General features: G+C 41.6%; 1 protein-coding gene across 8 annotated transcripts in view; it reads right to left on the reverse strand.

Annotated features, from left to right (window-relative positions):
* LOC130189014 (seizure protein 6 homolog) overlaps positions 1-26,791 on the reverse strand; it is a 96,108-nt gene that overhangs the window by 17,687 nt on the left and 51,630 nt on the right. For all 8 annotated transcript variants that reach the window (XR_008830694.1, XR_008830693.1, XM_056407674.1 and 5 more), the window contains 6 exons: positions 14,379-14,571; positions 5,906-6,091; positions 4,863-5,031; positions 4,164-4,330; positions 3,862-4,056; positions 2,898-3,036 (listed from right to left, as the gene is read on the reverse strand). Coding sequence is in view for 6 of the 8 variants with exons in the window: in XM_056407674.1 (XP_056263649.1) it covers positions 2,898-3,036; positions 3,862-4,056; positions 4,164-4,330; positions 4,863-5,031; positions 5,906-6,091; positions 14,379-14,571 (1,049 nt within the window). In the remaining 2 variants the exon portion in view is untranslated. The remainder of the gene's footprint in view (positions 1-2,897; positions 3,037-3,861; positions 4,057-4,163; positions 4,331-4,862; positions 5,032-5,905; positions 6,092-14,378; positions 14,572-26,791) is intronic.

A 26,791-nucleotide genomic window follows, 5' to 3' on the forward strand; every position in this document is an offset into this window, starting at 1 on the left:
GTCACCTTCACTGACCTGTCGAGTCTGAAGAAACCGACAGATATCCAGTAACTCTTCACAGAATGGAAATTGCTTCCTACATCTATTCCTACACGTATTTGACATTTGATTTGTTCTGCTCGATTAAAAAAAAGAAAAAAGGTTATGTATTAAAATGAAAATAAACTATAATTTCCCTGGCACAAGAATACTTGCAATTGGCATGTAATGCTCAGAATCTCCACAAGAGGACTCTATAAACCCAGTATGTCTCATTAAAATCGCTCTGACCCTGCCCAGTAAACTGACAGAAACATCAGTGCTGTAAAGCAGACTTTACTCACTGTGTTGAAACATGTAACACAGTTCCACACACAATGTCCTTTGAATTCCAAAATCCACATGTGAATATGTTGTACCTTGTTGTGTTCTACAGGTGGGGATGTCAGCTGTAACCTCTTGTCTCCGGCTCTTGCTCGAGCCATGCTCCATGGTAATTAGCAAGGAGCCAGCCCTCCTGTTTGGCCTAAATTAATTAATCAGTCCTCATTATGCACACTACTCTGCTGTAATTGCCAGCACAGGCACAGTGATGAATGATAATACAGAAAACATTCTCATTAATGTAGAAAAGTGTGTGCCCACCCTCCGTAATGAGACAGCTCTCATCCACAAGAGCCTTTTGTCACTAACACACACACACACACACAGCGCATGCACACAAAACACACGTTGTTGACATAGTCGTTTAAGAATGCTATTCTCATGATGAGCGGATCGGACATGAGGGTAATGGGTGGGTCTGCAAGGATCAGACAGCTGTGGGTTCCGACTGCCATGGAGGCCATACATGACCAACCTTCAGCTAAACTAACGCTGGCCACAGCACCTTTAATTTCCAGCGAGCGGCCTCATGGGGGCTCAGATTAAAACAAATATTGTGCTGGTGCAATTTAAAAAGAGATCTCTGAACAAAATCAGTTTACCTCAAATCAATCTGGTTTGCTTCTTTGGTGGGGGGAAGGGAGGAATTCTCTCTGATCTTTTTAACCCTAGGTGCACTGGTTGACATTCATCATACATCCTAATCTCCAACTAACGGACAGGGAGGCAAGCAGAGTCACATGAACGTCATGTGTGGTATTTCGATGTTGTGTATTATTGCTGTCCTCTGATGCTGTTTTTCCCTTTGGCTCTGCGTATCATATTTGAGTGATGGCTCATATCTCTGTTCCTAAAAGCTGAGAGATAATGTTTGGGGCATTATGTGGATTGTAACCACGCAGCAGAATACAACCCGAGCCTGTACAAAAAACATCAACACTTCCTCTGCTGACTCGTGAATATTTGCAATATAAAGTTCCCTGATTATAATGTGCTGTCAACATGATGCATTTAATGTTATCCCAATGTGTATTCATTGGAATGATGGGATCAGCACAATTCATAATGTTTTCAGTGAAAGACATATACCAATGGTACATCCAGGCTGACACTGGCATGAGCCAAGAAAGCAAAATGTAAGTACAATAATGGACTGTGACCGCTTCCCTCTGGACAGGAGCTGCACTAACTAACCCTGTGATTAAATTGTTACCTGATGAAACTGAACAGGAAATACTTTCTATTTTCCAGTGTCTTAACAAGTCAATGGTTAGTAGAATACTTCAAATTGTATTCCATTGCCCCCCAAAAAACATGTTTGCTCCACCACACAGATGAGTATGTATCTGATGCAGGTCTGCAAATATTGCCTGTGACTTTTTCATATATGCCCTTTTACTTATTTTGATGTATTTATCTTGTGAAAACAAATTGTGTAAGAAAAAAAGGGAGAATATAGCAAGTGTTTCTAATTCTTATTTATACTGCCCACATTAACTAGATTTTTTTTTTTAAATTTTCATAATTACATTTTCTTCTCGCTGGTTTACCAGTGTAATGAATTGCTTGCACAGCATCCAGACCCCATGTCGGAAACATTGCAATTTTATTACCTGTTCAGGAAAATACCAAGAATGAATTAATTGTTAATATTGAAAGCCAAACATCAAAACTAAAGTGCTCCACAATGACCCACACATAAATAATGCCCTCAGTTTGAGATTAGTCACTGTTTCTTTGTTTCCTTCTTTTTAACCTCGTTGCGCTCTATAGGGTGGAAGTGCTTCAGGCAATGACGCACGCATCACTTATGTTGAAGTTATTTTGCTGTCTACAGGATGCATGATTGTGGAAATATTGTTGGGATCACAAGGAAGGCAAACGGATGAATGCATATTAGATAAGACAAAGACAAATATTCCGGATTCTCATCCTCACGCTTGTAAAAAAAAAAAATGTAATGTATAAGGATGCCTTTAGTTTAACATGAAAAAAGAAAGGAATGTGATCATTTCACACCTAATTTAACAGCAATAACGTGTATTGGATGGGACACTCATGTCCACTCAGAATGATGGGTGAAGCAGAAACGAGTGTGCCTGTGTCTATTTCAACATCTGGGGGCATGTGTTGAATTGCAGTGCGGAAGACTGTACTGTATAAGTGGCTCTGAGTAGTTCACTGCCAGAGCATATTCATTTCAAAGCCAACTCTGAGACACACACCAGGGAAGTGGGAGCAGGGAAGCTTACTGGCTAATCTGGTCAGAGAGTGAGCTGGAAGCAACACAGAATTCTTAATGTAGCGGATGATAAAGAAAAAAAGAAAAAATCTAATTAGTGACTGCAACCACAGAAACACGTTCCCCATGTGTGTGTCGGAGTGTGTCTGTGTGAGTGAGAGCAAAGATGAGGAAGAAGCTTTGCGTGCGAGAGTTTATGGCCGGAGATGGAGTGTTTGACATCTCGAGTGCAATCCAACTTCCTCTGACCTCCCTGTGTGATTTCTAGTCCTACACCTGAGAGCAGTCTTACACTTGGATGTCAAGCATGATCCTCTTGTCCTCTTCCACATGGATACCCCAGATGCAGTCCTGCCCTTTGTCGTAGGCCTCAGGCCAATTAGGAGACAGCACCACACCGGCCGAGTCTGTGATCTCCCCGCTGCACACAGCTGCAATGCACAAAAACACCTCTGATTGACACTGAGAAACAAATGCCTGCATTTTCACAGATTTCAAGATGCAGAAAATGTTAATTGCAATTATATTAACTAAATATCAAATCCCGCCATCTGTTGTTCTGGTAACACGGTAAAAAAAAAAAAATCAAAGGTGATACATGAACTGCTATGTGACTTCAAAAGGATGGAAACATGGTGATAGTGCTTAATAAAGCACATCTGAATTTGAGTGCACAGCCTCCTTGACGTGAACCTTGTGAAATTGCATACTGCCACTAAACCGATTGATGACCATGACCCAGCAGGAGCACAAATTAAATTTCCTCATATCTAGCTTTATAAAATAGCTTTTCAATTTCCCTGTGTGGCAAAAGGACCATGTAGGCAACAAAGAGCGAGAGTAAGGTCAGTGTGTGTGTGTGTGTGTGTGTGGGTGGGGGGGGGGGGGAGGAGAAGAGCTCAGGGCTAGCTATTATGGTGCAGTGTGGTAGTATTATTCTTAGGCCAACTATTGTATGCTTTTTTAAGTTGTAAGCACTCCCAATTTCTGCACGGCAAGCATGCATATCAAAGTAAATCAATGGTACAATTTTAAGAGGAAAGCAGCTTTTGGAGACAAGGTTAACTGCCAGTGGTCCTTTTAATATTTGGATGAAAAGACTTCACTCACACCTGATCATTGATCAAGCAGACAAGGGAATCATTGGGTACTCAGGTCAGTCACATCCTAAATACTGCTGCAGTGGCAGCACGATATTTTTTGAAAAGATTTCAAATTGCGAAATTACTCCATCGGATGAAATTGTGTTGACTCACCCCTACAAGCCGGCTCGGTCTCATTCCACTGTGGGTTTTGTGCATCCACGCACTCGATCACGACGGAGCCTTGCTCCAGCGTGTAGCCGGGGTCACACGAGAACTCAACCACTGCACCCACGCCGTAGCTGGAGTCGCTGCCGCTGAAGTTGCCGTTCTTGACAAAGGGCTCGTAGCACACACCTTTCGCAAAAGCTGAAAAAAAATAACAACAAAAAACACACACACAGACGGCATTAGACCCAAGTGACAAGGTGCTGATTGTTGTGAGGAAACTCAGCAAGCCGCGACATGAAACCTGCCTTCGTATCTGATCGCTGCACCGGTGGAGGTGACGGTCCCATCCGTGGTGAACTCTATAAACAGGTAACGTCCAGTACTGAGCACACCCTCATTGGGCAGGTACTCGACCTCATAGGAGTCGTACACAGGAGGAGAGTCTATGTTGTTGCCATTCTTAATCAGCAGCCTGAAAGAAAACACACACACAAACACACATGCACACACACACACATAGAAGAGAGTTTAAAATAAACGTAAGTGAGCCTTGAAAGGTAAGAGAAGCATTAAAAAACGAAGTTCCAAGCTATCCGATAGCTGCTCGCTGTTCCAGTTGTGGCTGTAATAACTTTGTGATAACATTCTCCACCACTTGTAATGAGGTGAATGGCCATGTGTGACGATCGCCATGTGGATCAGTAGTCGCTGGAGAAAAATGTAATGTAATTGCAGTTTCCTACCACTCGCTACCCTGTGCAGTCCCTCCAATTCATTCGCTTGATAGAACATTGTTCAAGGATTATATTGATAAAAGGTCCCTTAGAATTCATCTGTCATTCCCTAAAGATTTGGGTTATTTATAGCCTGTATCCAGAGGCATACTGTGTTTCAGAATTAGTTTAAAGCTTCGTGCCATTACCTGAAGACACACACAACATTCACACTCTACACACTCGCTCTCAAACGTGCAATTGTTTTTTGTTGCAGTGTGCATACACCACCTGTCATCATCCTCCGCCAGAGCCACCTTCTCAAAGTGAACGTGGAGCCGGTGGCCTTCAGGGGCCTCCAGGACCCAGTGGCACGTCAGATTGTTGCTGTAGTTGCCAGGGAAACCGGGAGAGATAATACGACCAAAGGTGGCATTTTTTATCATCCCCCCACAGGATGCTACATGAAAAGAGAGTGAGAGAAAAGAGGAAGGAGACAAAGAGTTGAAGGGTAGGCATATGTGAACAATAATGACACCAACTATGATTTTGAGTTTTTCCTGATCCGATGTGAGGTCCTGGGACAGGAATGTCGTATGTGTACAGATTGTACAACCCTCTGAGGCAAATTTGTATTTTGTGATATTGGGCTATATAAAATAAATTGAATTGAATTGAATTGATAGGAGGGGGTGTTTGGAGTAAAGTCCCTGTGTGAGCGTAGATTGCATCAATATCCAGTGGATTGTGGCCAGACTCCACTAGGGAGTTCACCTGGGTCTCGGAGTGTGTGGCTGTGTGTGATGGACAAAGAGCGCAAAACAGCAGCAGTAACACTATCGGTCCAGAGCAGCTGCAGGTGCAGAAAGCGGTTGAAGCGGTTGGAGCTGGCAGATGAGCATTTACCAGAGGGAGAAGGATGGTCGTGTAGCCCAGATCTAATTTAGGCAGCCGGGTCCGATGGCCTTGTTTTTGCCCAATCTCCAAAGAATAGCTCCCCGCGCTGCTAATCACATGCAAACACACTCATTTGGTCTCAGAGTGTAACTAATTGAGTCGATAGGAGACAACCTAGTGAAAGCGTTCATTAATCAAAATCACCTGAGAGGAAAGCTAAGGAGAGGAGGTGAATACAATACTCCTCACATTTTTAAGTTTCATATTATTTCCATGTTTTAATTGTAGAGACATGCCTCGATTGGATTTTGCAAAAACGCGGAGTCATCAAAAACAAGGAAAGAAAACATTTGTATGAATGTCTTTACAATGCAGCTTTGTGTTTTGTTGTGTTTCAGTTCAATGAGGGGCATCCTCACCGCTCCTTTGTGTCTTACCCACACATCGGGGCTCCTTCCCACTCCAGTAAGGCGTGGTTGCATTGCGACAGGTGAGCATTTTGAGGCCTTGCAGCTTGTAGCCGGTGAAACAGCGAAAGTAGGCTTCTCCGCCTGGGTGCAGGTGCGTCACGGAAACCTCTCCAGCGGCCGGCTCTTTGGGGAAAGCACAGCTCAGCACAAACGCTGGGGAGGAAAGAAAGTCCGAAATGAAAAGAGTTTAATAATAAATGCAGTGTGAGTAAAACGTTTTTTCATGTGCCATTTCTGGCATCACTGTGGCCTGTAATTGGTCTAAATTGGTCTTCGAAATGGAAATGCATTATTCACTATATAAGCAGTTAAGCACCATATGAATGAATATGCAGTTACTTACTATTGAGGAGGATACATATGCTAATGTAGTTTGGCCAATGTGTTACTTATTATGCACAAGACCTCACCGAGAAAGGAGTCCAAAAAAGAGCCCAGCTCTAGAAGTGGAAATAACTTCATGTATGTTCTGATGATGAAATGCTTCTTCCAGAGACCTGCTAGGTCTGCTTTTTTTCACAAGTGTTAAATATTCTACAAGCGTCCCCGAGGCCTGAGAGATATTTCAAATGTTAAAATGACATTCATTCTGCACAGAAGTCCAATTGTGGCCAAAACAAACGGCCAACGATGTTTACTGGCTGCACAACATAATCGTCTGTGTCCTGCATTGTGTACTGCATAAGCCCCGCTGTTGTGTTGCATTATTGACCACGTTGTCTCCCCTCCAAAACACCACTGAGTATCCATACGCAATTAGATATAAATGGGGGAAAAGACTATTTTTGTTCTCTCTCTCTCTCTCTCTCACACGCACACAACAACCACAAATGTTGTTTCATAAACACCCCCAGCTGCTTATTAATTGCAGTTTATCAGTTCATGCAGTATGCAAATGTTCAGAGACATGTTTGCAGCACTCCAGTAATTAACATCACCGTGTGGTGGGGTGGAGGGCTGCAGATACTCTGACAAATGGAATGGTTGCTGATCAGTTGAACATCATGGGGCCGTGATGTGATAGCTGGAAGAGGAATTGCCTCAGCGGTGGTTGTCAAAGAGTTGTGGTTCCAGCGGGGTAAGATCAATGTTCCTGGACTTGCTTTCCATTGTTGTCCTGGGCTTGTTTTTGAATAATGGAGTTCGCATGGATAATGGAGTGAGGTAATGGAAGCTTTTAAACAGGCTTCTCTTCCTGTCTAACGCCATGCACTATTCTACCTCATTAGGGTCGCTACTTTAATGACCAGACTCAAAGTTTTAAACTTCTGGCAATATGTGAATAACAAAAAAAGCAACCTAATTGGATCCGATTTGGCTTGTGTTACAATCGCAGTGTGATTGTGTACCGTCACAATTACAGAAACCTTTTAAAAGCCGCAGTTTTACTCAAACTTTGCAAGATGCATGCAGCCCAACAGAGTGTATGCAAAGCATTTAATAGGAGCTAATACAAGCAGAATAAAAGAATAAGCAAAAGAGGATCTTGAAAGACCTGTCTGTGCTGAAATTGTACTTGCAGTCTTAAAAGTGATTATAATAATATTCGAGCGGGGGTTATGTAGTGTAAACACCTTATTCTACTCATGGTAATATGATTAATGTTGTTTGTTGTTTACAGAGTGGAAACAGACTGCAGCAATACACACACAGCTGCAGAGTTGAAAGGATGTTTGGTGTAAGCCCGTCTATAGAATTTGAATTTAGGTGTTACCTGTTTCAGTTTATTTCTTATATCCAGCATTTTTTCATTATTAATTTGGACATCGCATAACTATATCACTGCAATATGCACTGGCATTAATGAATCAAATAAGTAGAAATGACAACATCCCATTAGTGTCTCCTTATATCTACCAAGGATATCAAAAGTCGAAACATGCTTTGGCTGCTTGTGCTGGTGGTTTTAAAACATACCTGATCCAATCCAAACTGCCCCGATAAACCAGCACCAACTGTTCAATGACTCAGACACGGATTCTACGGCGAAACAACATCATACATTTTGAGCTTTAGGGGCGGCCACAAGGCGAAATAGAAAGCGTGAGCTTAATAGAAGCATGCATGAATGCTGGAATACATTTGAGGTCTCTCCGTGCAGATATGCAGAGCTGGTGGTGGTTCAAATGAGAGATTAAACACTCGTGGGTATGAAGGCCTTTCATTCCAGATGGAAATAAAATCTCTCTTGGGTTTTTTCGAGCATTACCGTAGAGCTAAACGGGATATGCATCTATGTTATCAATCTTTGAACTGGAACTCAAGGGAAAACAGCGCTAAATGCATAATGGCCATAAAGGTGTGTAAAGCTGCCCCCACCCATTGTGTTTTTAATCTCCCGACTTTGGTTATTCTTTCCCACTGGTTTCTATCACAATGAAACAGGCCTTTCTTTGCACTGAATCAGTGAGCCACAGGGACGAGGTACACTGCCTTCGGGTCATCCATTCAATTCATAGTTTATCACTAGCTCCAATGAACCTAGTTATTGCCATTATCGTAGCAGCATTTACATCCCTTATTGAGCATGCAGCGGAAGAGCCGGAGGCAAAAAATTGTGGAGCCAATTCCCGAAGTATTAAAATACGTGCGGCCCCCATTCCAGGAGATGCGGTGCTGGGCCATAAAGTCTGATTGTTTTGCCATTACAAATAATAGATCCACGGCGCAGACAGCCAGGGAGATTAGCTGATGGTACTGTAGGGCCACGGGAAACAGATGCGTCTTTAGTTATTGTTTCCTTGTAGAGGGGAGGAAATAGTCACAGTGGTGATATGCACACCTTTCAGTTTCCTTTGAGTGTCCCTGTATGGATGAGCATTTCTGCTTTCTGAACTGATTTAAATCAAAACGATAAGATTTCCTGGTGGAGAAACTTTGTTGTGATAACAATCCATCCCCGCCTCTGCGTTCCCGTGTTTCTCCCAAAATGACACCGTTTTAGATGAAGGGGGGCATCACAGGTCAGAAAAAGGAGACGTACTGACAAACACTTACGTTTAGAAGTGACATGTTTTGGTACTCGGCATGACAGCAAAGCTTGTATTGTTTTCACCTTGTGAGCCAACGCTCACTTTACGCCGCTGTACCGATTTGTTGTTGTGGCTGGTTTGATCCCATCGCAGGATGGTCTCTACTTTAATATAGTTTTAAAGATGTTGTCCATGAAAGAATGAGAACGAGGGAAACAATAGCTTAAAGCCTCTGGGGTATAAATGGCACAGTTTGGAGTTAGAAGGTTTTTTTATGTTTTTTGTTTCGCTTGTCATAACCGATACGTAATCATCAGGAATCTGGACATGAGATAAATGTTTTTTGTTTTTGTTTTTTAAACTTTAGTTGTTGTCATTTATCAGTGCTTATTCACAGGAGTTCAAGAGGAGCACATCCTGTCATGCTTTCTTTCTTTCTCCCCCTCTTATCTGTGCATGAGCGATGAATTTGTTCTGGCTTCTTTGAATATAAAGTATTTCTGTTCAGATTGCTTCCGGCCCTTTCTCACCTTTCTCTTAATTCAAGGATTTTTTTTTTGTCAACAAATATGGAACCCTGAATCTGTACTTAAGATTCAATAATTGTTGACGGTTTCTTCAGCCCTCAGTCAAAAGTTGCACGGGAAATCATTTAAAGGAAGTAAACACTTGGTGCGACCTCTGCATTTACTCACACACTCCCATTTACTCACACACTCCTCCCATTAATGAGCCTTATTCTGCTGCATGAACATTTTTCATTTGCCATTCGAGATGCTATACTCTTCAACCAATAATGTACAAATATGGTTGACCAGGGAACAATAGATGAGGCGAGGAGGCCGGTGGAACTAAGTTATCCACTGTATGTGGCCAGACAAATATAATGCATTTAAATGTAAGCCTAATAAGGTATTTCACGTGTCATCTGAATCCCCTCAGGTGGAGCGCTGGAAAGACATCCAACTTGACACGGTGACGGCAGAAGATAATGAAACAGAAACAATGAAATGAAGTGTTGATTGTTATGTTTATTGGCAGTGTATTTGGGGACTATTATTGACAATGTGTTACATCACTATTTCGAGACTAAAAGGCTTTTCGAGGAGAGAAAATCCTGCGCTGATGAGTAGTCAACTCTGGTCAGTTGTTGTGTTTTTTTTTTTTGCAGTCCTTCAATTAGCAGGTGACTTGTGGGCGAGTGTGACTCTCTGTATCCAAACCTCATGTCCCAGCTGTGCACCCAAGCATTACCTTTTACAGAAAGATCGATAGTGTTGTCTCCGGGAAAGTGATTCAGTTGTAGAAAGCCAGACCATCGTTCCGCCATGATATGGTCTATTGATATTTATGTGGTTGGTTTTTAAACTCGGTTTTAATGCTCATTTACTCAATAAAGGCTATTAAAGAGAAATAACTTTGGACCAGAGGGTCCGAAAAATGTGTTGTATGTATGGGAACATATAAATTCTTGCAAAAAACAATAGGAATGTGTCCTAATATGTTTATATTGATATAACTTCCTATGCAATAACTGCAACTCGGACGGCTCATTCATGATTTTTCTTGTCATTAATAAATAAATAGATATTGTATGTATGGAAATGAGTAGATGTATCTGGATTGTGTGCATAAAGGGTATACCCTCAGAATGCATTACAAGTAACACATGTTTTATGTATGGTTCTTTGTTATTTGCATGCATTCTTTTTTTCATATACATTTTAGCCTCAGTGGCTATCTCTGGATATCATAGTGGAATGGACAATAAATGTGCTATGTAGATGAGGATACATGAATATGCCTGTGTATTAAGGGAAAAGATAAAGATGAAGATGTTCTCCTCATGTCCCACACCCCTATTTCCCACTCCATAAATCTGAATGGTCAAACACACCTATAATCATGTTCCAAGTGTCAGCTCACTGCTGATGTTATAGAGGCATCCATCAATCTGTCATCGCAAGCAGAGCCAACGCTGTAGCAGATATTAATTACCCTGAGCCCAGATCCATCTCTCCACAGTTCTGTCTCTTTCTCCACGCTTGTCCAATCACATTTCTCACAGCTTATTACAAAGGACAAGGTGAAACTCTGCTAATCAAGGAGAGGAAAACAAATTGAAATATCTTCTTCCCCTCCAATATGTCTCAACTTCTTCTGGAAATTTGATTATTTTGTCTTTTCTCATCAGAGTAATGCAATTTGTACCATCGGAATGTCAAAGCAAATAGGTTTATTGGTGGACGGCTATCGTCACAGATCTGACTGCAGGGTTTTTATATCCCACTAATGCAACAATTACAATACAGAAAGCTGTCTGTGAGAAAGGGTTTTAATCGGATCATAAGAATTTATATCATAAAGCGCTGAGGAATATAGTAGCGCCAGACACAACTGGATCTATCTGTGAAATTATTTAGAGGTACTGTGTTAAGTTGACTTCATGGTTCCTTCCAGGGTGATTAAACCCTTGCTATTACTTGATAAAGATACTTATTTATTAATTTTTCTCTCTCCTTCTCTACTTGGACAAACCTGCACATTATTCTAGTCACAGTTACTATTATATGAATACATGACACAGTGACAAGAAATGCACATTCCCCACTCCCACTAACAAAAATAACTATAAATCTGTCCCATATTGAAATCATAACATCTGTGACAGGTGTCTTATGTTCTGCCTGTATATTTATTTTATACTTTTTTCGAAATTGTTTTACCTGGTTTGAGCAACGTCACCCTGATAACAATTTTAAAAGTATCAATGTTTGTATATCAATTAAATTATTTTGAAACAAAATATTGAAAACAATATTTTGGTGCCCTAAACCAGACATCCCCTGAGAAAATGTATCCTTTCAAAATCCAATAATGTAATGTTATGCACGTTTTTTTCCTGATATGGTTCATTTCCAATGGGTACATGTTTACATGGTTTACATTTAAATTAGTTTTGTAGCTCTGCGTTTCACCTGCTGAGAAAGCTATGTTTTAATGGAGTGCGTTTTTGGCGGCTGACATTTGGAATTATGTTTTTAGTAGGGCTGTCAGCGTTAACGCGTTAATCTATGCGATTAATTTGGCCGCGTTAACGCACTAAAATATTTTAACGCAATTAACGCAACTTTTTTTTAATTTTTTTTAAAAAACCGCGGCAGTACGGTTTGACACTGTTTCCGTTTTTAAAACAATTATTTCTCCGCGAAAATAAGGAGCAGAAGTCAGTTTAACTCGTGGATGAATCAGTCGGGTTTCCTCCTGCTCCTCCTTCCTCCCGTCTCCCCCTCTGATACACAGAGGAACGGAGGGGCGACGTGTCGGGTGACGCGGCGCGGAAAGAACTCGTCACACGAAACCTTCAACGTGATTTGTCAATCCGTTTGTCTGTCAACATTTCGGGGAAAAAACAACCAATGAACACTCAGTAAATCACAAAGGACCTCCCACCTCACAGGTCAGGCTCATTTAGCAGCCTGTCAGTCAGAGAACCAGAGAACACGGCGCGAGGACAATGAGCCTCATTTCAGAGCTGAGATTGTTCTGGAATGTTTGATGTATAACACGTGGGGGTGTGTCACATGCAAAAGACTTTAAACGGTGAATTTCATTTATTTTGTAAAATGTATAAAATGCCCCCAGCCTCCAGAGGTTTAACGTGACATATTTGAATGTCAGTCAGTTACCAAGGCCACTGGTTCTGCTGCTGTTCAGTGTTAAAGATGACAGGACCAATGGGTCTCAATATACTTCTTTTTTTTTACTAATCTGATGTTTCACTGAAGAAACAATTTATCATCCACGATATTAAATACCTCGCTGGCACTGTATATGTAGGAGCCTCTTTGAAAACACAGCTCTGTGTGAAGTTTTGTCTTTAAAAAGAAGGAAACAACTTTTAAGCGCGATTAATCGCGATTAATTAATTGCAATTTCAAAATGTGCGATTAATTAGTTAATTTTTTTTAATCGATTGACAGCCCTAGTTTTTAGTTTCACTTGAATGTAATCTAGGGTACCGATGATCACAGCTTGTATCACTTTATATTTTCTTCTACTGATAAACAAGCACATGACTGGTGTGGACGGCGCACAATACTGAATAAGATCTATACTGAAATGCAAAGAGGGCAAGTGAAGTAGAAAAGTACACCTACTGACAGGGTCTTTCAACTATTTGTCCCCATCTGTCCCCATCAATGCAGAACCCTGTGTGATCTGCACTGACCCCTCGCTGTCATCCTTCAGCGTGACCACACAGAGCAATATTCACACATCCAACAGCGACGGGCTGATTTATCTCACGTCAGCGCCACGGTCTTGATGGGCGCTTTCGTTTTCGAGCTGATGAAAGTGCCACGGTAATGTGGTGGAATGAATGTTTTGTCCAACAGCTTCCACCATCAACTCAAATCGATGGGGCATGTAATTGGTGGCCACTCTGTGTGATTGCTAAGATAAACAGACATTGTTGCGCCCATCGAAGATCAATGTCACGCACAAAAAACAAGCAAGAGAACGAGAGGAAGTTATTGTCCCTCATATTCACTGACAACGTAACTATCTCTGTCGACGCAACCCTCTTATGTAGTTACTTTTTCATCACGTTTCATAATTAATTCTGCATAAAGACAGGGCGCAATTAAGGCCCGCCCACACTGGCGGACAACCATGCATCGCTCTCCATTGACTTTGTAATGCCTGATAGTGCCTCCCTTACGTTTGGTAGCAAACAGAAAAATGCCTTAAAGCTGCTTTGTGGTGGGATGTGGCCGGGCACAGAACCCCAAACTAAGTTTAAAACTAAGCTGCCACACCAAAAAACGGAGGATACAGGCAATAAGAAGCAATTATTTCTGCATCAGCAGAAAGAATTGTAAAAACTTTTCGAGCAAGCATTTTGTCCCAATGTTAGCTTTCGGCTAACTATATTTCTGCAAGTATAGCAAAAATTATTTTTGACAGGTCGCAATTTGTGGTGTAATGTGGATGAATCAAGTGTCTTCGCTAACTACAGGAGGTTGCTGATGGCTAACTTCATCTGGCAGACATAAGGTGCTAAAATAATCATTTTACAGACTGAAATCCAACATTTTTACATGCTACAAGCAGTATTTCAGATTTTTGTATTTGTATATTGTGGCACGGATTGTTTTTCCCTCTGTTGGAGGCTCTATGGAATAAAATGCTCACAAAGCTATTGCATGTGTTAAATCCAATAGCAAGCAATCCTCCCTCAGTCATGGCATACTGACTGATAAGCATGGAAAAAGCCTTTAGACATCTGCGGGTAATTTTAATTTTGAAATGTAAAGTAGTATGACCAAATGCAAATAATAATGCGAGCTGTTGACAGTAAAATATTCAAGGTACATGAATCCATTATGAACAGTGCTAAGCTGATTACTGTGTAGTTGGACACAGTTTGAATAAACAACACACTCTAGTTTTCGGCACTGGCTCACCTTGGTAATGCAGCAGGAGAAATCCAAAGTTGTGCTGTCGGTCACTACGAAATCGAATGGAGATCTGATTGCTCCAGCTGCGTAGTACGAGGCCCCTCAACAAGACTGACTCATTGGCAAGGATGAAGGGTTCCCGGCCACCTGTGTCCTCCACTGATACCTGCTCTCCCTCCAGCGAACTCACATTTAGCACCTAGACAAAACAAAAAAGAACACCGGCATTCAATGCTGCACTTCAGCGCATCTCACCCTTTGCAACTGGTCTTTGTCGAGTAACACTTGGGGCAGTGTATTGTATCCACAGCACATGTATTTCCATCTACTGGAGTCATAGACTTTTAACTCCAACACAAGAAATCAAATTGCATGCTAAGTGTTGACTTATAAGGTTTCAGTTCATACCAGATGGGTTCTTAATTCGGCATCCCCCGCTGTTGTGTTTCCTTTTAAAGCCAAATTTATTCTAATGATGTTGCTCTGAAAAATGGGTCACCTGCTGTGTTACTTTGCTCAGTTGTCTACCAACACAGTTGCACAGGGATCTGTTTGGTTTAGTCTTTTTTGTTAACCTGTACCCGGGTTGTCGACACCTTTTCTGAGTAATTGTTGAATCTGTCCGGGTTATTCCACTCGTGGTTTGTTGTACTATTGACTCATCCTCTTTCAGTCTTTGCCTTGTGCCCGTAAGCCACTCCGACAGCCGTGCTTTGTGTCTTCAACAGGTTTGAACAGCATCTGCAGCTAAATCTGGTGAGGGAACCTCGGGAGGATTGCACGTAGTTAAACTGTCTGGATAACGAAGCACTGACACATTTTGGAGCAACATATTGATGCATTCCCCCGCAGAACTACAAAAGAGGCATTCTAATCCAACAGCAACTCATGGTCATTATTCTGAGAGATTAAAAAAACGAACACTTTTAGTGTGTTTGCAAAAGTGGTATTACAGACTTCACCTACTTCCAAGGTGCATGGACAAGGCAACAAGTCTGTATGTGTGGTTACATGGCAGTTTAAAATACCACTGGAGACGTTTATTAAAGCCATTCCAGGTTTTAATCACTTTACCGAGTTTAAACAATTTGAAATTCTTTATTCATGCACCACCGGAAAAGCTAATTTAACCAAATCTAGTCCAAGCTCTAAGTGAGAATCCTAACATGTTTCGAAAGCTGAAGCTGTCATGGGTAGATGGCTCAGGTATGCCATGAGGCAGAAAAAGGGTTGCCCTCCATAGGCCGATGTCCCTGAGGTAATATGTGTGCAGGAGTGTTAGTGCAACAGCCTGGAAAAGCTGAGACAGTGGGCAGGCTGAGCACATTACACGGCGGCAGCAGCAAAATGAATTTGGCCAGGTTGGCTAACTGTCACTCAGTCGAGGGAGAGCTGACAATGAGCGCAGAGAGGCTAATGGACACTCTGGGAGTGAGCTTAGAGGTGACTTCTTCCCGAATGATCCATGAGGTCAGCCACTTTGATTGATTTGATTTTTATCACAAGCGGAATTAAACTCTCTGGAGGTTTTCAGACCAACTGACAACACAGAGCGCAAACACTAGATCAAAATAGCAGATATGTGAATGCATGTGTGTGTGTGTGTGTTACAGAATCCCCTCAGTATGTTTTTAATATAAAAAACTGTTGTTGCGGGAGCCTTAAACAATCATGTCACAGAGTAATAAAGCAATACCACATGCCTTTACAATCCCTGTTTCTCAAGGGCAACGGCAATGACAAAGCCTTTGGCACAGTTCTTTTTACCCCCACTTCTGCCTTTGTGTCTCTCAGTTAATATGGAGAGCTTGGATGTTGTGCAAATCAGGTTACTCCTTCCACTTGCTCATCTTAGAATTTCATAGCTCACCCCACAGCACAGCACAGTCATTCTCTTTCTATTTCACCTCTATACTCGTATATTCAAGGGGTGAGATGATGGCAAAGATCATTTAGCAAACCACGCATTTAACCTCATTGACATTATTAGACAACAATGGAGTGAGACTCCATTGTTGTCAAAAATGATATCTATAATTTATTGTGATTGATTGATTGCACCTTGTATACTATAGCTAAAACCTTAAACGTGTTCAAGGAACTAGAAGGAAAAGGTTGTACTTTGTTACTTTTATAACATTTTTAGGCAACGATGAATATATATTTTCATCCTTGTTTGGTTGTATTCATTGTGGATTCAGAAAGTTAAAAGATTAGAGCCTATTATTCCCTTAATCTTGGAAACGCAGTCTAAAATTATTATTCCGTTATGTGTTTCTTTTGCCTACGCCATTGTATAAAGCTGGCGACACAATGTTCAGATGGCTGATATTCCACCACGGATCATAAATATTTCAGTCAACCATCTCTCCAAAAAAATATCGGGCTGTAAATAAAAGGTCCCTCTCGCTAAAGCCCTCTGTGAAACTGGGGGAAAACCTTTTATCCTTCCTCAATCTCCTTCCCCTCCCCCCACTTGCCACCAATTCAATTTTCAATTTGAGTAGAAATCTTGTTGCATGCCTTAATGATATCAGAGGCTGGATATCCCAACATTTCACAAAATGTTAACGTTATAGAATATATTGACAACAATTCTGAGTTAATTGGACAAGCCATTTCTTCCAATCCCATCAACAGCCAACTAGGCTGCCTGTCGAAACACATTAAGCAGATTGCTACGAATCGTTTTTGTCTATTCATAAATTTGGTTTGAAAATGATTGTCTCCTACTGACACAAAATTGTAAATGTTGTACTGCCTGAACTGCTTGTCATGCACTTCATGTTGGTATCTGTCAGAGCTTCCTCCATTAACTCACTGCTCACATTATAACTGGCACCAACACATATAGCCAATTTATGTTTGCCTCCTGTTGTTCATTGATTGTCAAAATTGTACTGCTGATTTGGAAAGAATTACACGTATTTATTGCACGTACATGCAGTCTGTGATTCCCTGACTCCTGACATGGTGCCCCTGGCTTAGGTCGATGGATGGGTTTCGTAGCCTCAGCGAGTAATCAAAGATGAGGTCTTTTGCAGATAAAGTCCCCGGACATTGGACCAGCCATTGAGATTAGACAAGATACATCTTAAATACTCATCCTTTTCCTCTCATGACAAATACTGAAGAGTTAATGTTTCACCTGATGGTGTCTGAGTCCACTTTATCATAATGTGATTACAGTATATGCTTTTAATTTGTCTGTATCTATTGTTTTCAATTTATTCAATTTGATCTTATTTCCTCCTGTTTCACGACAACTTATTTTTCACGTATAGTTGAACTTTTAAAACGATTACAAATTACATTAAAACAAGTGTTTGGCTTTTTTGGGGGGGGGGGGGGGGGGGGTTCAGTCGGTTCTTTCTACACATTCTGATATTTAAGTTAAAATCATATCCAGTGAGGTTAAACAGGTTGTAGTTCTGTGACCTCTTGGTTTACATCTACCCGGGAGGCTCATGAAGGACAGATGAGCAGATAGGGAAAAGGGAGCAGTTGGACTGATAGCCCCAGAGGGGCGAATCGTCTGTCATCCACCCTGGGACCTGTCAGTGCAGCCAGTAACAGCTGTCCTGCCTCAATTATGAATCATTGGCCATGTCAAGAGACATCACACTACCTTATCTTCACCTGAGCTAGAGCCAGATGCCCAGGGGGACTTCTTTCTCACTGTCTCACTCTTTGTGTGTGTGTGTGTGTGTGTGTGTGTGCATGTGTGTGTGTGCATGTGCACATATCTACACACATGTCCATGTTCCTCTGGACAGTAATGAGAGCAGGCTTATTGTAACTCCTAGTTGGAATCTCTGCCTCAGCAGACACATTTTTGGGTCCGGGGATTTGGCTGACCGAGGACACTTCTGCACCAGCAACATTATCAGAGGATGCCATAGAAACATTGTGCTGCTCCATTTTGAGGATTGTGTTGAGGAAAGAAAGAATGTGTGTTCGGTGTTTTTATTTTATTTTGTATCCAAGTTACTAAAGGAAAGCTTTAAACAATGCATAGAACGTAAGACTGTCCTCCAAGTGCTCTTTCAAATACCAGTCATTAACCCTCCAGCGTTTTCTTTTCTCCCTGCAATTGTTCCAGTAAAATGTCTCCTGAACACAATTGAAATGAGAGGACCGTTTTTTCAATCAAACCACTATAATGAACAGACCACCTTGCACGGCCACAACTGCCCTCAGAATACAAAGGATCTCCAAAGAAAAAGTTTTAAAGGAGCATGATATTTGCTTGAGTCAATACCTTGATCTTGGTGTTTTTGCCATGATCTTTGTCGAGCACAGGGTGCTGTAGTGTAGGGAGGTAAAGATCCATCTTATCACATCCAAACAGAAAACAAGCTGGCACGGCTTTTAATCTGCTACTATAGAGTCATTGCTGCTATTTAATGTCCATACAAGAGAGAAACTAACAAGACGAGGTGGAAACATGGTAGCCTATATGGTTGGACTGTGTTTGGTTTGTGCTAAATTGGGACCAAATGGTTAGGGGGACAGTCATTGGTGGTGCATCTAAACTTGATGTGTATCTGCAATGTGTATCTTCAATTTTCTTTAGTTAATCCAATTTGGTAGTAAACATAGCGAAACCAAGTATGTTTTGAGTCAAATTAGTCAGGAATGCTTGAATCTAATGAATTCAACAATACAACCATATATTCATAAATCTGATATTCTGGATTACTTTAATCTAAAGTGTGATTGTTTTACTCCAGTCACCACCACAAAGTGCACAGGCAATAGTTTGCAGAGGCTCTAGGTAAACAAAACACAGTGATGGTTTTTACAACAATTGTACATTACTAACTCTATTTCTTCCCCAGAATATTTCTGCCTTCTTGCCTCACAGGGTCCATTGGACCTGGCTGTCTCTGAAACTGGTCCTGCGTGCCCTGCTTCCTGCATTCATCCCCTGGCTTGGCCTCCTTCCCAATGGCCCTTCTAATTTGTAATTTGTGATATTGGGCTCTACAAATTTAACTGAATTGAATTGAACACACACAGGGGAAGAGCTTTATACCAACTGTAACTTAAATCCTATTTCGCTGCTCTATTAATGTTCTGAATTTGGATAGTACGTACATTCACCAGAACTAGGCTGCATCCCATGACAATTATGAATATGCCCACAGCTTTACACATAAGATAACTTTCCTGTTTCAGCTTCCAGACATCATAACAAAGACTATGCATCAAACCGTGTCAACACCCTACACATATAGGATTGCGCAGCAACAACAACCTTGTATGTATTGGGAATTTGATCAGATAACTGATCGTGTACAAAAGTACATAAAGGGGCAAACACTGGTCGTTGCTCTTAAGTGAAGTTGGCTAAATAATGGGGAAACACCAATGCTGTAACAGCCCACGGTGTAACGTCATTCCTCAGTATCTTCATCACTAACACAGACTCAGTGACAGATTTGAATGCTTACAGGGCCGGCCTTGCTTTGCTGCAGCCCAGCCCAAAAAAAAGATGTATCATGCAATTAAGGAGTTACTGTCAAAAAAAAACAAGAAAATGAAGGGAAAGAAAAATGTATCTTGGTGCTTGTGAAATAAAAAAATCTGTCAAATAAATTGGCCTTTTTATAGATGGCTTCTAATCTTTATTCACTCTTTTATTAATTCATCCGTAAGCACACATATGAGTTAACTGTCCACAGAGGCGGGCTCTCACTGATAATTTAATGTTGAAAACATCTGGTGGTGCTCTGCAATGAACATTTACACTGACTCACAGGAGCCATTGCTGATGCAGTAATGAGCAGTATGTAATCAAAATGATCTCCCTATACATGGAAATTAAATGACCCTGCTGCTGGGGGCAATGAATCAACAGCCATTGGACTCACCAGCTGCAGTGTCATCATTACTATGGCTGAGGCAGGGGAGTGCACTGGTAGACGACCTACTTCATCGCCCTGTATCTAAGGCAAACATTTTAACAATCTTAGTACACCACCAGTTGGTGTTTTTGTGTATTTCCTGATAAATTCATTCAAAAAAGAATTCCTCCAGTGTTCATTATATAGAAAACATTATCTTAATTGAACATTCACCTCTATACACACAACACGCCAAGAACATTTCCTGTTTGCCCTGCTGTCTAAAACAATGGATCCTTACCAATCAGCGAAAGCTCAATGTTAATGAGAATGTGACAGAGCTGGTGGTTGAATACAATACTGGCTTGCTCATTGTCACTTACAGTATGTCACAATTTGCAAACCAGTTGCCGGAAAAATTATAAACTGACAATCCTGCACACCACGGATAAAATTAACCGTGACATTTCTGAACCAAAAACATGTTTCAAATATTAACATTACTAGATTGTGTATTTTAACACATAAGAGTCTTGTGACAGTTTTAGGATTTTTTTATTGCGATCTAAATTACGTTTAGGTTTAGGCAACAAAACTACACGGGCATAGGTTCAATACTGGTCTCGGAGGTGAAAGTCCCATGTTTGACCCCCCCAATCAACTCCCTACAAGGATTTAAGCACTGATTATACTCACAATCAACATTTAACACTGACAGCTGCTGACACTGTATTGTGTAGTTCTGTGTAGTTAGTGCTATTTATACTATCGGCTTAGAGCAGTGATTTTTAACCATGGGGCTGCGGCCCTCTAGGTGGTGATCGCGGCCCAAACAACTTTCAGTTTGCACCTGTGGGCCCTGAGACCGCATAGGTTATCAATTGAAGACACCAGCGCTTCTCACTGTTATCCAAGAGATGGTCAGTTACAATATAGCTTCCCACCACTTGGTGGCGGTAATGCGTCAGTCAGTTGTTTTACAAACTCCAATAGGCAGAAGAAGAAGAAGTACTTTCAATGAAAAAATGAATAAACCCTCCCAAAATTCTAAATGTTTGCGCAAGTACAATCCCGACTTCACTAAGTAGGGCTTTATTAACGGAGGTGACAAGTCAGAGCCCAATGTGTGGAGTGTGAGCTAACGCTACCAACGCAGCACTGAAGCCTCAAAGCTAAAGCGGCATCTCGAGACCAAACGACCGGGTCCGTTTACGTTTTGTTCGTTTGTTTTATGGTTTATTCTAAAAAATAAAAAAAACGGAAATACCGTGCTTTCTTTGTTTTTGTTTTTTTAACAGAAAACAAACAAAATGTACACGGACCCAATGCTAGCCATGCTCCATGAATTGCCTGTTGGGTGTCTTGTTGTATAAGCAGGTTTATGATGAACAAATGTCTTTGTGATGATCACATTGCAACATGTGTTTGCTTGTTCAACTGTAAATGGATTTGATTTAGTTATTTGATACAAATCAAACCAAGAGGGAGATCCATTAGTTAAACCAATACGGTGTTACTATTGAATTGGCCCTGTGCCACTTTGTACTTGAAAAGGTCGAAAAGGTTAAGCACCCCTGGTTTAGAGGATACATTCCACTCCACTGCTTCTCGCGTAGTGACTACTATAACGAGACTTATATCGTGATGTCAAAAACCCAAAACAAACATCATCCAGGAGAAATTGTGTTCCCTCAAAACTTATTGAGAATGCAGTTTAATGATAAGCCGCCACCATAAAGTGCCTATCCTCTCAAAGAGTATCATCTTCACTCCAGAAGCTTACAGTACAGTAGACGTGAAGCCCCTCAGCATTTGAAACACGTTCATGAGATGAGACTCGAGCGTTCTGAGGAATCAGTCTCACTCACCGAGGTGCCTCTTGGGCCTTGACATCCCTGTTTATTTGCTGTGGTGTGCATTTTTTCCATAGATTTAAATTCATGCGTTGCTAATTACACCTTATATTTTCCAGCGTACGTCTTCACTCTCCCAGCCTCATCATGACGCTGAGAGAGTTGGAGAGAACGTTGTTTTCTGGCAGACAGAGTTTTCCCTCCTTTGACAGCTAGCTGGGTGGAGGAGCAATTAGTGTCACCTGAAAGCATTCCTCCTGGGATGACTGGGCCCCATGAAAACTCATCTCAGAAAAGCCCCAGCACCCTAAAAAGCTCATCAAGATCAAACTGGCCTTCTTTATGTCCCCACACCCCTTACTCCCCCAAGGCACAACATGATGAAGGCATCCCTCTGCCTCATCTCAAGTTGATTAAAGGCAGCGAGCCCGCCTTGGCCTCCATTACTCAGTCAGGCTCAGTTTCTCTGCGACACATCTGCCACGTGATGCGTCGTTTGTGCTGCTGGGGAGTCAGAATGACCAAATCATGGGCATCACCTTGTTAAAACAACGTTTAGTATGCAAGATGCGAGCAGCGAGGATTACCAGCATCGATGTAGGGCTATTCTAAAGGGGAAATGCTTTTTTATTTCGGATAAAAATTGTCAAGATTTGCTCTCTGCAAAAATACCATAACACTTTCTTGTGGCCTTTTCATTTGATGAGAGAACTGGCGGTCACTGAACACCAACAAAACAAATGTAATCCCCCCCCCCCTCACCCCCATTGTCAGCCAAACTGGGCCAGGTTCAATGCCATGTGCAATTTCTTCTTTTGTAAGAAAAACTGGAATTAAAATGGGAGTGCAAGGATCAATACAGCAATTCACCCAGCACAGAGAGGAGGCTCTGTGTCAAGTATTTCTGCTGCTTATTAACATGGCTATTGATTAGAGTCAGAGGAGCGTGGTCGCAGAAGCAGCATCAAATACCAATCGTTAACCCTCAAGTCGGCCTTGGCTATAAACACTTGGAATGCGCTGTAACATCTCCATCTTTGAAGGGGCATTTCACTGGCGATCCAACTTGACCGTGTTGTATTCCCCCGACCCCTCAAATGTTACTCATTAGCACATTCAGCCTTGAGTTTATTCGATTTGTGGCTCTTAAGTTTTATTTAGTCTCACTTGGAAACTTCTGAAACAATATTTACTCATTTAAGGATGAAACACTTGGAAGCTATAATTTACCCCATTGAGACTTGAGGCGGTTGTTTGATATGTATGAGCTTCAATTAAAGAAACAAACAAAGAAATATTGTCCTCTCTTTCACTTGGTGGTCCCTTGTTATTCAAACCAGCATAATCAAGAAGATTAAATAAAACGTATTTATATAAAAAATTAAATGTATTGCAAGTCAAGCTAGAGCGGTGTAAATGTGTTTTTGGGTCCTGTTTAATTTCATCCCCAGGTTCACCACCGGAGCTGAAACTGGTTGAGACAGGGGAGAGGAACTGGATAGATAGAAAAGCTGATAAATAAGAGCGGGGTGGAAATAGAAGAAAAAAAGGTGAAATAATTGGGAGAGGAATGGACAAGAGCGAAGAAATGAGATATACAGTATTGACCTCAAAATCCTCCCTCGGCAGCTTTTTAAATGATGCTCCTTTTAAACCTGCGAGAAAATGGAAACACTCCCTCAATCAGCCTTTGTGGCAACGGCAGAAATTGGTCATGTCTACGCTCGTAACACCTGGAATGTATCAACCACTCTCGGTCCTCCCCAACACAATACATTCTCTTTCAGCGAGAGTGCAGGGACGTGGCCACCATGAAACAGAGCTGGAACAACCTGTGCAGAACCTCAAATGGTAACTCCATGGGCCCAGGGAGGTAGATCAGTGAGCAGAGGAGACGAAGAAACCGGAGTGGAACAGATGGCCTGGAAAGAGCTGATAGTTAGCTAACCCACCGGATTTACCTGATCAAATAGAAAAAGCTGCAGAACTGATTTTAAGTACTTTAATAACACAGCCAGGTTCTGGAAAACCTCCATCTGTCCTTTACTAAAAAACCTTATTGCAAAGGGACTGCAGAGACAGAGATAGAGGACAGGAATAAAATGTGCTCAAGATATCGGCAATTCACTGGCAAGAAAAAGAATGAATAAATGCCTGTTGTGACCTGTCCATGACATTAAAAAGGTTGTTTTTATAAACTGGACAGTTTAAATAGATTCTTTACATTTTATATTAAATCCATCATACGGTGAATTTCAAGGGCAAAACTGAATAAAATGAGCCCTGATGGAAAGCCTTCCATATTACAGTTACCCGCTCATTAACCCGGCTTTAACGTTATTCATCATTGCTAAATTTGATCTTATAGCTTGGCATGTCAGAAAAAAAAATCTATATCTCAACGTTTAACATTATATAATTTGCACTCAACCCGTTCAAACATCATGCGCATTTCTATATTTAACTTATGTGTGATGTACACTTCAGAAATCGAACTTTTTGGCGGAAAGGCAAGAATCTCACAAGACCAGACACCGAGGCCCGGCGCGCCATCTAGGATCTAAAGGGTTGCAACGGTAGGGAAGGAGGGGGGAAAGATCAAAGACGCCCCGATATTGGGGCAGAAGGGGACCAGCACCAGCCAGCAGCCAGCCCGGCAGCGTCATCCGCCGCCGTCACGGGCGGGACGGCACCCCCCCTGGGGCAAGGGGGGGGGGGCAAGTGGGGGGGGGTGGTGGGGGTGTGGGGTGCATTTGAGTTTTGTTAGAAGTGTGTGGTGTCGTGTGTGTGTCCCCAGTTGAAGGGGCCTGGGAGAAAAACAACACAGGGTGTCTGTGATAGGGGAAAAGGAGAGAGAGCTCTCTCTGATCAGTGATCTTGTGTTGTTCCAGTTTCACTCGGCCCGTCCTGGTAGAGGAGCCGAAAGCAGATAAGATGATATTGTTGGGGTGGTCTTAGCTGCAATTCATTTTTTTTTTACACCACTATTCCTTCAATTCCCTCCTCCCGGATTTCAAATTTTCAATTCAATTTGCAGATTTGCAGCGCTTCTCCACGATGTTGTCATGTTGTCTTTCTGGTTTAATGCCAAAGTGCCAACAAAAAACTCAACTCTGCTTGCGTCAATCGGCAGCGGGCAGCCTTAACGGCTTTCACTGCTGTCTTTAATTTTTTTTTTCCGATTTAAGCCGCAATCCAAAAAAACAACAATCCATAATCAAAAAGTCCGAATATGTAGATGTCTTCTCTCTACCACGCGGAGAGGTGAGTGAGGCACAAAGACCGCCCACCCGCGCCATCGCCCATCCCATCGGCAACCAGCAACATTATCTGCCGCAGGACAGGCAGGTTCCCCGAACCCGGCTTCTCTCCGAGAAGATGGTGTCAATTGCGCTAAAGGGACCAGATATGCCCATGGGTTCAAGAGCGATGCGGAGAGAGTCTCTCTATAGAGAGACAGACAAGACATGACGAGAGAGCCAAGCAGGAGGGAAGGTGGGGAGGAGAGGGGAGGGAGAAAGACCGCGAGAGCCAAATGCCTAGATATTTGAATTTGACTTCATCTCCAGGGGTTGAAAGTTGTTGGTGCATCAGCCTCTTAATATTTGAGTAATTTGTCTGCAAATAATTGTAACACGGCCAGAATCACCAGATGGCGCGATGCATTATATGCTAGATGTGGCCGAGGGGTTGTAGAGTCAGGCTGAGGGCAGGAAATTCTCCTGATATATTTGTCATCCTCCCTCGTCTGCAAGCTGCCAGAATGCTGAAAGAAGTATTGACTAAGCACAGAAGAAAGGTCTGATCTTGCGTCTTAATTCCCCAATCCATGTGATTCTTGATGGAAATAAGAAGGTTCTCTGAGTGCCTATATTATCTTTTGCCAAACATACATCAACAGAAATATTTATCATACAGTCGTCCCATCTGTCCTTCAGAGTTTTTCCTCCATGGGATTTAATTCCTTTGCCCTTGCAAACTGCTGCTATGTCTGCTATAATGACTCCCTTCCATAGCAGAGGCAGGCTGCCAAAACAAGAATGTGCACTTCCACCAAAAAGTTGGCTCCTAATGATCAGTGCTCGACACATTAAATGGTATCCAAACCAAAGTGAATTTTAAGATATATATTTTTTAATGCTTAGTGCTTGACACATTAAATGGTATCTAAACCAAAGTGAATTTTAAGATATATATTTCTGTGTTTCGACAAAAATCGATCGCGATAAATGATCAAACTGGCCATGATCCCACCAGAGAATTGGCAGAGGAGACTCCGTGATCCCTCCAGAGATCCACAAACAAGTTCATCAGAAAAGTGGAAGCAATCCGTTTATTCGCTTCAACAATAGTTCATTCCTTCTCTCTTTTTTTATTAGATACTGATATTAAAGGATTAGTGTCTTAAATTGCACGCTTGAAAAAAGACAACAGGACCCTCACAATGAAAGGACAGAGTATTGATCTAAACTGTTTAATTATTCTATTTGGCATATGTTTTGCTATGTAACTAATCTGTTGTTAGTCACATTATCTTTAAAAGAACGACACTTTACAATAAAGGCAACACATTTTAAAAAGAAGAACTAATTAATACCTCAAATTTTTTTCTTACTGGTGCCATAGTCAAAATTGCAAAGTGAAAAAATAAATAAAAAATGGTCTGTTAGTTAATATTAGATTGTGTGTGGGATAAGTTTGGTCAAATAGGCAAATA

The sequence above is a fragment of the Pseudoliparis swirei genome, chromosome 3 (genome assembly GCF_029220125.1).
Source record: "Pseudoliparis swirei isolate HS2019 ecotype Mariana Trench chromosome 3, NWPU_hadal_v1, whole genome shotgun sequence".
NCBI classification, from domain to species: domain Eukaryota; kingdom Metazoa; phylum Chordata; class Actinopteri; order Perciformes; family Liparidae; genus Pseudoliparis; species Pseudoliparis swirei.